Below are 12,358 nucleotides of genomic sequence, written 5' to 3'. Positions count from 1 at the left end.
AACCTGCTTAACATGCTTGCCTTGGCTGCTTCTCTAGTGTTCAATCTTCAACATTAGAAGGAGCAGAACTCGTCACCGGTAAACGGCGGTATCAGTGCTAGCTCCTGGAAAAAGACCTCAGTTCCTCGCCTCATGAGGACAGCAGCCATAGGGTTGCTCGAGTGTTCTTCATATCTGCCTACCAGATTCTCCTACATTAGTAATTCAATAGCACAAAGAAGAAGCTAGCATGTCCTTTATGACCTAGCCTTTAAAGCCACATATCATCAAATTTATAGTGTCCCATAGATCAAAACTTTGCTCTATTGAATATCAGAGGGCACTACATAAGAACATGAATATTGGGAACCATCTTGGAGGTTAACACATAATTATGGTAAAAAAATGGAAATAAATTTATAAAATTATGAATCGCAATAGAATATTTATATCATGTTAGCATAGAAAATAGATGGGTCCCATGCCTCAGTTCAAAAGATTAAAAAGTGAGAATTATAGAGAAAATACCATAAAACCAACATTAGGTAAATAAAGATGCATACAATTATGTATATGTGGTGTTAACTACTATTTAAAGTGAAGAATGAACAAAGATTGTGGTACAATAAATTCAAATGATTATATTAAAGGGTAGAAATATCAGTAAATAAAATTTCCCTTTAATTATTTTAATATCAAACTACATTTTAGCAAGATATGAATTTAAAACAGAAATTTTATCAATGTCATGGTACATTGTTACCCTATAATTAAAATAATGAAAGATTAATTCGGAACAATATAAAAATTTTAAAAACAAAAGACTAGAATCCAAAGCATGTAATTTGCAAGATAATCTTTTAAACATCAAAGAGCAGACATAACCCAGTGACAAAATATGAAAAAAACAATGCTGAATTTGCTTCTGTAAAAGTTAAGTTACTTTAAATTAGGACACATGAATAAAAACATTAGAAGGTGATATGAATTATTTCCAAACTGTTATGTCACATTCACTCCATCATTCAACAAATAATTATGGAACATTTATTTTCTGTGTCATCATTAAATTAAAGTGTTTATTACATAAAGATAAATAAGACACTGTCTTTGCCCTCCAGGTACCCAGAATTAAATAGTAAGAACAAACAGTTGCAATTCAATAAGGATAAGTCTTATATTTAAAAGGCTATTGTAAATAAAGGAGTAGTCTGGTCAATTAAAAGAGAAAAAGGGGGTCAGAAAAAAATCATTTAAAAGCCAAGTAGAGCTTTTATTTTCCATATATTATCAAAATGAACACCAAACCCAAGAACATTGGTGTTGTAAGAGATTAATTTATTCCATTTTGTAATATGGTTTTCTGTATATATGTTTGACTCTTGGTTTGCAAGACACATGCTCTGTGTGTGTGTGTGTGTGTGTGTGTGTGTAATAAATATTTGTTTTAAGGCTAAACAGAAGATAGGAATGATAGCCACACAGCCAGAACTCATGTGCAATTGATTTGCCAATCAAAATTCAACACAATCATAGCAATTCAGGCATTGGTTCCTCCTCTTAAGAAAGGGTATCTATTGCTGGTTTATCCTATAGATCCTGAATATCACATTTCTTCTCCTTCAAGTTAGAGTTCTTGCTCTAACTTGAGGTTGTTGCTGCTCCTGGCTTGTACCACCCAATGGCTGGTCTACTGTTAACTTAATTTTTCATCCACTTACTATTCAGTATTTAATGCCCTGTTAGGCAGCACTCTAATGCAGGCCATACAACAAAATACCACTCAGCAATAAAAAGGTATAACACATAACAACATGGATGAGCTGGAAATTCATCAAACCAAAATAAACCAGACTTAAAAGGCTAAATACTTCATAATTCCATTTATGTGAGTTTAAAGAAAAGAACATTTTCAGAATAGAAAGCAGATCAGTGCTAGAGGTTGACAATAGTGGAAATCATGAGGAAATATTTTGGGGTGATAAGAGTTTTATATCTTAATTTTGTGATGGTGATCATGTGAGCATAAGCATTTGTCAGTTCACCACTGTGTACCAAAGGAGTGAATTTTAGTTATGTACACTTGAACTATTTTAAAACACATAAAAATAAAAATTAATTCTTAACCAGTGGTTTTTATACATGCAGTTTCAAGACACAAAACAGGCATACTATAGTTACCTAGATTAAAACAGCATAGAAAAATGAAACATAGATCTAGAAAAATCCCTGCCAATTACTTGATAAACCCCTCACTTTATGAACAAAAATCAGAAGTTGACCTTGATGGAAACATGAAGATATCTGCAACAAGGGGCAGGAAAAAATTAATCTTGATCCTTTGAGGCCCACTCAAATGGTAAGGAGAGAATGACGTGAGCTGAGAGGCACTTTCCAGTCACCCACAATTTGATTAACTCAAGGTGTTAGACAAAGAGGAACATAAAAAAAAATGATTGAGAATCTTGATTGGATCATGGGTGAATATGAGACTCAAGGGAATATTTTGTTTATTGATTTTAAACAGGTTAACTAATCTTTCTAATATTCTTCCATCTTAGGAAGGATTAATCACTGACAAACAAGTAGGTTTTTGAAACATGATGTGATCTAAACCCACAAATTCTAATTTGAATTTTCCTCTCACTTCAAGCTCTTCAAAGAATTAATAATTGAGGAATTGGGCTGTTTGAGAGAGAGAGTATATTATTTTGCCTGGACACTGGAGACAATATGAGGGTAAATATCTTCCTCTTCTGTGACTTCTATATAATGACTCCACAAGACAAGGAGAAAAGTTTCTCACCTTTGGAAATTAAATAATATCCAATGGACTCTCTTTTCTAATGACCAAATTAATTTTCCCTTAAATGCATTTTAAAAAACTTTATTCCAGCACTGTTAGACTATTTAAAAAATGAATTTAAAAAGTCTACTCTATAATTCTTCCTCTATAGTTCCTTGGTCAGAGTCTAAAACAGGTGGAGAAAAATAAGAAAGATTGACAATTATTTCAAAAGTGAGATAAGGGAGAATAATAGTACAACTGACCTACTTAAGTCTCCAGGGTCATGATAAGCATTGATGTTTTCAGAGGCACATATACCTAGTGCTATACTATACTCATAAGTAAAGTTTCTAAATGAAATAAAGAGCTAAACAGTATAAAATATATCCTTTCAGCTCCTGTCATGTACATTGTCCTGCTGGGCAAAACACTTGCTGTTTTTCATTTTTAACCAGTATTGGTCATACCATTGTCAAATCATTTTCCAATCCTGGAACCTTTTGAAAATGGTTTGTTTTTATAAGAAAATAATAGAAGCATAAAATATCAGACTGTTATTGGCTACTAAGCCCTGTGTATATGGCAATTGTGATAAAAAAGCTACATTTTCATTTCATTTCATTTTAATTAATGTAATTTTTAGTTAAAATATTTGCCTATAACCAGTGACTACCATGTCGGGAAGCACAACTCCTTACACTGGCAAAGAAAACATGTAAGTGACCCACAAGGAAAGAGAGGCTTGAATGACTAGTCTAGTGAAGGATGCCAAATACAATGGAAATTACCTACTAGCATTTTTTATTATACCGAAATCTTATGTAGCATAGGAAAGAATGGGTTACAACTAAAAATAAATCAAGGCCTTCATTACTGATTTTACATTTTCCCACTGCAAAGGTCAACCAAAAGAGCACCCACTGGCCATTTACATTTCCACAAGAAAACAATCTACAACTTACAGCTATCTATAAATATAGTGGAAGACATTGGGAACGACTAGAAACCAGATAATCAATCTGCCTGCCAGGCACAAATTTATTGCACAAATTCTCACAGGGAGCACCGTCTCTGCAGGATTTTATATGCTCTTCTCAGTGTCTTGCTGAATTGCACTCCTATACATGAAGTAAATCTCCCTGTAAATGCACAACAAAAGTGGAATGATTTAGAATTTTGAGCAAAGTGCTACACTCACCATCCAGAGTATTGTGAACAAACACAATGAGGTTTTTTTATTTCATTTTTTAGACCTATGTACAATTCCCCCAGATGTCCCAATAGTAACACTTACTTACTTGAATTTCATTTTATTTAAATTCCATTTGAAATTTAATTTTTATTAAGATAATTATAGATTCACATGCAATTGTAAGAAATAATAGAGATCTCTTGTGTAAAACTTTCCAAGTTTACATTCCTAGCACCATCAAAAATTTTCCACATTTTCCTTAATAATAACATTTTGCAAAACTAGTTTATTATCATAACCAAGATTTTAAAACTTACATCTATATTATTCAGATTGTCAGTTACACCAGTCCTAATTTGTGTGTGTTTGTGTTTGTCTATGTGTGTGTGTTTAGTTCTATACAATTTTATCATCTATGTAGGTTCATGAATCCACAATCACAGTCAAGATAACTGCTTCAATGTAAGAATTCCTTATCTTTCCCTTTTATAAACCATACCTGGCTTTCTTCTGCCTCACTCCATACCTAACCACTGATATGTCCTCCATTTTCAAAATGTCATTTGAAACACATAACATAAAGAAATCATGTGCTTGTAACCTTTTGGAAATATATATTTTCACTGACCATAATTCTCTGGAGATTCACCCATTGTTTTGCAAGTATCCATCATTCATTCCTTCTCATTGCTGAGTAGTATTTTTATATATGGATGCATTATATGTTTATTCATCCTTGAAGAGCATTGGACTGTTCCCAGGTTTGGACTATAACGAATAAAGCTGCTATTCATAATATTTACATTTTGTGTGCAGATAAGTTTGGGTTTCTCTAGGATGAATGTCCATAACTGCAATTGGTGGGATGTATGAAATTACGTTTGGTTTAATAAGAAAATATAAAACTGTTTTCCAGAGAGGTTGTAAAATACTACATTCTCATCAGAAGCTTATGACTGATCGAGTTGCCCACATTCTCATTAGCATTTGATGTTGTCATTAATTTTTACTTTAGAAGATGATAATTTAGTGTTCTCTCATCAATTAGCTCACCATCACATATACTTCCCATCTCAGAAACTACCCAATATAGTTATAACTTAATTTTGTTTGAATGAACATTCTGATTTTATGTTAATATATCTCAATAAGTGATATTCACTTTCAAGTTGAGTAAAAGTGTATTTTTTAATTTTTTATGCACAACTTCCCATTTTCTAATTAACATTTTTGTTGTTTTTAGTTTGCTTCTGTGTGCTATAACACTAATTTATCTCCATAACTCCCCTTCTTATTCCAAGAAGTCCTAATTGTCTAAATTATTTCTCGACACATTCAAACTCAAAAAGCATTCTATTGCTTCAATCTTCTTGGAGTCATCCCTCCTATAGTCTCCATATATATGGCACATAAATCTCTGCCCAACTGCTGGGTCAGTACAGAAGGCTCCATTCATGAGCTCTGGCCTGGGTATAAGGAACCTTTGGTTTCTTTGTAGTTCTGGGTTCTACTGCAGTGGGCCCAGTATTTAACTCCAAGGTAAAGTCCTGTACTAGCTTTCATGCTATATTTTCCAGCAACTAGAGTCCTGCTCCTCTCCCTGCTGCCCAAGTTTGGGCCAAGGGTTGTGGAACCAGTCACTTGGCCCTATGTTTTAGTCAGCATTTTTGTTGGTATGACCAAAAGACTTGACAAGAACAATTAAAGGAGGTAAAGTTTATTTGGGAGCTTGTGGTTTCAGAGGTTCAATCTATGCTTGTCTGATGTCCATAGCTCTGGGCCCCAGGTGAAGCAGAACATTATGGCAGAAGGGCATGGTGGAGGGAAGCACTCAGGGCATAAATGCCAGGAAGCAGAGAAAGAGCTCTGCTCACCAGGAAAAAACTATCAGCACCAAAGTCATGCCTCCAGTGACCTATCTCTGCTAGTCATACCCTTCCTGTCTATAGTCACCATCCAGTTTCATTTCAGTAGATTAATCCATTGATTAGGTTATGACTCTCATAATTCGATTATTTCACCTCTGAAAATTCTTGCATTGTCTAACATACGAACTTTTGGGGGGTCACCTCATATCTAAACCACAATACCCTGCCTTACTAATGTAATTCCATTGGCTCAGTCTGTAGGGGAGGGGAGCAGCAGTTGTAGGACTCAGCCCAGCACTGGGTATACACCATGGTGGGCCTGGTATTGGGTTTCAAGTATATTAAATATACTTGAAATAAATATTTCTGAAATATTTAAATATACTGAACTTAAATATACTGAATAAATATACTGAACTTAAATATTTCTCGTGGGAGGTTTCTCTCTCTCTGCTGCTTGGAGTTGCAGGAGGAGTGACATTGGCAACTCTTTCCTTCTTGCCTTCTTCAGTGAATTTTCACTTATTATGATACTAAAACCACATTCCACGATCTCTTACCTGACTTTTTTAGCTGATGTGAAAGTGATATGGTGTGTGAATAACTGCTCAAATTGCAGATATATGGAGATGGTTGCTGAGGGATCTTACTCAGCCACCATCTTGCTCTGTTTCCTATTTCTTCGTTGAATTACTGTTATGTAAAATTTCACATGTTGTTTCTCCAAATTTAAAGTAATTGTATTATCATGCAGGGTTGAAAAATTTAGCTAAAAACAATTTACCCTTCCAAAAAATCTATTATGTGAATATTATTGAACAATAGAAAATAGAGAATTTAGAGGTAAATATGTGATGCAGATGTTAGACTACTTCATCTGAAAGTGACATTTTCAGTTGATAAGAGTAGATTTTAAAAAGTTCAAATTTACCTAAGCACATTAGACTATGACACCCCTCCTTAGTTGATGGGAATACCAACAGAACAGAAAACAAAATTATTCTCTATTGATATGTATTATCATATCTTTAGGTTCTACACAGAAATCCAGACTTGGGCCATTCTTTTCCCTGAGAATAGACAAAAGGGAATTATAAAATTTCCATTTTTTTTCCCAGAGAATATTTAGGTGGCTATGCATGGACTGTGGTTTTGATTCACTCAAATTCTGTGAGCCACTGTGTTCCTTTCAGTGTCGTAAAATTGTCTTGCTTCAGGGCTTAGGGATATAGAAAAAGTTTTTATTATGATATGATATAGTGATTGGGATAAAAAGACCAGCGGTGATTCATCTCTCCCACTTGTTAAGCTAAGACAGAATTTTGAAAGATGATATGTTTTTAATTTATGGTTTGCTAAGAATTTGCACATAATAATCACCATTAGCACTACAAACACTATTTTCAACAATCATTCCAAGAAACTTGTCAACTTTCCTTTATGTTACTTACAAATCTCCTCCTCCTTGTAGAAAGAAATGATTTATTTATCATCTTGGTAACATGAAAATCTTGTAAAACTGTTATGGGAAAGGTTTTATAAGGTTACTTAGGTCCTAAAGGATTAACTGTTTGGTTGGAAGTTGGAGAGGTCATTCTTCTCAGAGTGAACATCACGTGCATTATCAAGGAGGAAATGAAAACACCTGATATGTTTTGAAACTCTGAGATCATAATAGAGGAAGGATGAGGAGTAAGTAGGCATTGGGCGGTGTGAATTCAAGTCTGTTGGAAAAGTCTTCATTTAGCAAGATGTTTGATCACTATATCCTGAGTAACACTTTGATTTCACAAATGAAGAAACTTATACCTGGCATAGTTAACCAAGTACCTAATGCCTCTGTCCTCAGTGTGTTGTTCCTGGGCCAGCAGCATTGGTATCATCTGGGAACTTGTTTTAAGTACAGATTCTTAGGCCCTACTCCATGTAAACTGAAATGAAATCAGCATTTTAACAAAAGATCCAAAGGATTGGTTTTAGTGTGTGTGTGTTGCATGTAAAAAGAAATAGGCTTCATAATATACAAAATGTTTGTTCACTTTTCAAAATTTAACACTGTAATAGATACTTTTCTATGTCAATACACATAAATATCAATCATGGATAGACTAAATTATTTTACCCATCCCTATTGATTGGTTTTCATATCAATCCAATATTCTGGTACTGTAATCAACACTGAGAAATGCTGGCCACTGAGCAGAACATTTAGGGACCCTGACTGTTTCCACTGAAATCCTCCGTTTTTGTTACATCTTCTTGCCTTAATGTACCCCATGGGCAAATTACTTTCACTGATCTTAAAAGCTTGGTCTTAAGAGAGGTCCAGAAAAATGTCCACTACACCAAATGCCATCATAAAACTGCAAAACCACGGCCAATAAGTGAACTGCTTCTGGGTTTGGGGCTGTCGTAATATGTTTTCCAGTTGTCTGGTGACCCCTGCCACCCCGGATTCTTTTGCCAGGCACCCGGGGCTTCCATTTCAGTTGCCAATTCGCTAGGCTTGCGCGTAGACAATGGAGGCAGGAGGCAGGCGTAATGCGCCTGCGCGAGCTCAAGCGCAAGCGCAGAGTCCAATGGTTGCCTAGCGACAGTCGCCTAGTAACTAGACCAAGTTTGTCCCGGGCCGGCCAAGTTCACAACTATTTGTCCACTACCGAGAAGGCAGCCATGGACACTGAGAGGTCCTCTCTCATCCCCTGGGACACAGACAGCCAGAAGAGGGACATTCAGCTGCGGGTGACCCCGTCGGAGCTGAAGTTCCTAAACACGGTGTCTGGGAGAGTGTACCGCCTCCCACTTACTGTACATAATCTCGGCCGTTGGAACCAGAAGATACGGTTTCAGGAGCCAATTAAGCCACAGGTGACACACTGAGGGGTGCTGGAACCAGGACCTCTGGAGGGCGGGGACTCACAGAATGCCTTCTCACCCGAACACCTCCCTTTGCCGCAGGGGGATCCTGTGGAGGTGGGGGTAGGATTGAACTCCAGAGGTTCCGTGGTTTAGCAGTGTATGTATGTGCTGCTGCCCCTCCCCCTTTGCTTGAAGCTGGGATACGGGGAGGGAGGGTGGGGAAAAGCTGATCTAGAATCTACTTCTTCATCCTGAGTTTGGAAAGAAGGGAAGAGGTTCTCTGACTAGTACGAAACCCAAATCTGTGCACCTTGGCTTCGTGATTCTATTATAGTTGCGTTAAACACCATGAGAATAAAATTCTCTATTAACAACTCTTTGAGTCATGAAGTACCTGATTCTCCAGAACTATGCAATTGGAGGAAAGCGTTTTTTAAATTTTCACATATTAACAAATGTTTGTTGAGCACATGTTATGTAACAGGCAATAGATGTGAGGAATACTGATTGGACAAAATACTGCTCTCTTAGGACCTAGAAACTAATGGGAACATTTTAGTACAGGTCTATCCATCATCAATACCAGTGTTCTGGGAGACTGTCTCTGACTTCTAACTTCAAAGTGAACAAAATTTCATCTCTGTCTTACTGTTATTTTAGATCACATATGTGAATGGATGACTATTAGTTCACAAGACTTTTGATATAGGAAATGTGGTAAGTTTTGATATGTAAGCAATAAATAACCGGGATTTTTCAGAAGATATTCCTAGTGGTAAATCACAATGAATGTATCTGAATGTGTAAAATATGTCTATAATTATTAAGTTAAAGTTACATATATTTGTTAGTATATATATATATATATACATATATTATATATATATATGAAAACCTGTTAATGACTAGGAGAGCAATAAGAAAAAGAATTTTCATGTTCTATTTTCTACTCTTCAAAAAAATAATGTACTGTTTACGTGGATATGCACAAATCTCAAAGTAAAGCTTGATGGATTAATGTGTATTGTATATACTTATGAAGTCACCACCTGTATCAAATCATTAAATATATCTAGCACACTAGAAGGTCGCTAGTGCCCCTTCCCTACAGTACCTGGTGTAATCACTCCATGGAGCTGATTTGTTAGATATCTGAATATCTATATATCGAGTACACACTATGCACCATATACAATGTCATTCATCATCTATTTGTAGGTTGCTGGTAGAAAAAGAATATACAGTTCTTATTTTCCAGGGACATAGAGTTGATAGTTCTGTGCTTGATTTTCAATACCATTAAATGAATAGTAGTTTTCCATTATCCATTTAATAGTGCTTTGCTGATTTGTGTAGCCTCTGGTTTGGTTAAGGCAGTCTTATTTGTAATTTCTCCCTCTCTCCTATGGCTCAAACTTCCTTTTCTTTTCACTCAATATTTTCATTCCCTTCATCTTCAAGAGCCCCTCCCTTCCCAAATCTCATCTATCTTTTAAGGTCAATGTGAGGTCTCATTTTCTCTAAGAAATCTTTTCATAACTTCCCAAATTATATCTATCCTACTGAATACCTATTGCATTTACTAACATTCCTTATACTTTGGACTTGTGACTCAGTGACTCTTGGTAAACATTAGTTTTGCCTAAGTGGTCAACTCATAAACTGCTAAGAGTAGGATGCAAAGTATCTGACATTAGAATAATTAATTTCAACATGATCTATATTGTTACTGATCGAGGGTGGAGGAGGAAGATATTAAGTTTTATAGTCAGGTAGATTTGTTGTTTTGGCATCTTCACTTCTGAGTGACTTTAAATATTGGTATCACTCTACAATAAGAGTCATCTATCTGCTGAGAGTCTTAATATCAGCCTCATAGGACTTCAGAAGTGTATTGAGATAATAGATGTATAATTGCTTGATACATCATAAGTGATCAACAGTTATCAGTTCTCTTCTTTCAACCTTCATATTTTCCTGAAGCTAGCAAATGTTTAAGTAGAACAAAAATGTTTTTTCTTTTTTGGTCTATTATTTCTTTCTGTTTCCTCCAAGTTATGAAACCCAGGTCTCCATGCAGAGAGTATATGAAATATTGCCTACTTCCTGTGTATGTACACATACATAGTTCATGTGTATGCATATATGCATGCAGGAATAAGTTCTGGTGATCCCCTTCACAACTAAGTGACTATAGTTAATGTCTATTTAAATCGCTAAGAGAGGATTATAAATGTTCTCACCACAAAAATGACCAGTCTATGAGGTGATGCATGTTAATTAGCCTTATTTGCTCATTCCACAATGTATACGTGTATGAGAACATCACATTCTACCACATAAGTATACATAGTTATTTTTTGTCAATTAAAATAAAATTTAAATGGAAGGATTTTTGCTTTTAGGGCAGGAATAAAGACTATGTTTGGTTAATAACGTACACTCCTAACTACATTTGCTCACATTATTTTCTTTTAAGGAGTTAAGGTGTATAATTTGGGGGCTGGAGATACAGCTCAGTGGTAAATGTGGTTCAGTGGTAGAGTGTTTGCCAAGCAGGTGCAAGGCTCTTGAGTTTGATTTCCAGCAACATATATATGTACACACACATAAAGATGTATAATTTGATTCTTTTTTTCCCACTGAAGTTCAAACTGATATTGACCAATCTGGATAAGGCACTTGCTTCTGGTCTTCAGATGACAGCTATGGTGGAATATCATCCTGATAAAGATGAAGACATATTTGACCACCTACTTATTTCAATAGGAAGTAAACTAATAGAAATTCCTCTAATAGGGTATGTAATCTTCATATTCTGTATTTTCTCTGACTTATATCTATGTTTCCATACAGCTGAACTTGAAGGACAAATTCTTAGAAAATTTTAGTGTTTATAGCATTCTCTAGTATTTTTATTTAAATATATTACAAGCATCAAATAATTCATTGTATTATTAGATTTTTGCAAGTTCTTGTTCATATTTAATTCAATTTTACACTATTGTCATAATCACTTTACTTAATTTTAAATAGGGTAGATTTTGGCTTAAAAATCAAAATGTTGCTCTTTTGAGATTGGTTGAAAAATGGATGAATATAATGGGTTTAAAACAAATAACTGACTTTGAGATTAATTTTGATATACATTATTCATTTGATAAGGATGAATAAAGATTCCTTTTCTCTTTTTATACTTGAAAAGGATATTTTGACCCTAAGAACTTAGTGAGACCCTGTTTTAAAATAAAAAATACAAAGGGCTGGGGATGTGGCTCAGTGGTTAAGTGTCCCTGGATTCAATTCCTGGTCTAAAATAAAAAAAAGCCTATTTTGGTTTATTGTTAAATTACCCATTAAAGTTGTTGTTAAAATTTTAAAAATGTTATTCATACACACACACACACACACATACATATACATACATATATATATATACATATATATGTATGCATACACAGGCATGATCCTCCTTTTCCTCAGCAAAATGTAATTCTATAGGTATTATTCTTTTGTCTATGTTTATGTACCACATAAAGATTTAATATTGGAATATTTATTGTTATATAGTATTAGGTATATGCTTCTTAATAATTTCCCTTATATTTTTTCATTAATATAAACTAAATTTAGATTTGCAATTATTTTGGTTCTCCATGTTATTGAGAAGTT

The 12,358-nt window shown here is 34.8% G+C and overlaps 1 protein-coding gene and 1 long non-coding RNA gene across 2 annotated transcripts in view; one reads left to right on the top strand and one right to left on the bottom strand.

Moving 5' to 3' along the window:
- The window catches only part of LOC306650734, a 1,184,502-nt gene that overhangs the window by 553,709 nt on the left and 618,435 nt on the right, over positions 1 to 12,358 (bottom strand). The window lies entirely within an intron of this gene.
- Positions 8,465 to 12,358, top strand: part of CFAP47 (cilia and flagella associated protein 47) — a 400,269-nt gene continuing 396,375 nt past the window's right edge. Inside the window, 2 exon segments of the mRNA XM_079122986.1 lie at positions 8,465 to 8,695; positions 11,335 to 11,486. Coding sequence (XP_078979112.1) covers positions 8,501 to 8,695; positions 11,335 to 11,486 — 347 coding nt within the window. The 5' untranslated portion in view covers positions 8,465 to 8,500.

Source organism: Sciurus vulgaris, assembly GCF_902686455.1.
Source record: "Sciurus vulgaris genome assembly, chromosome: X".
Lineage (NCBI taxonomy): Eukaryota > Metazoa > Chordata > Mammalia > Rodentia > Sciuridae > Sciurus > Sciurus vulgaris.
The sequence above is the reverse complement of the archived record's forward strand: the minus strand, read 5'-3'. Positions and strand labels throughout refer to the sequence as shown.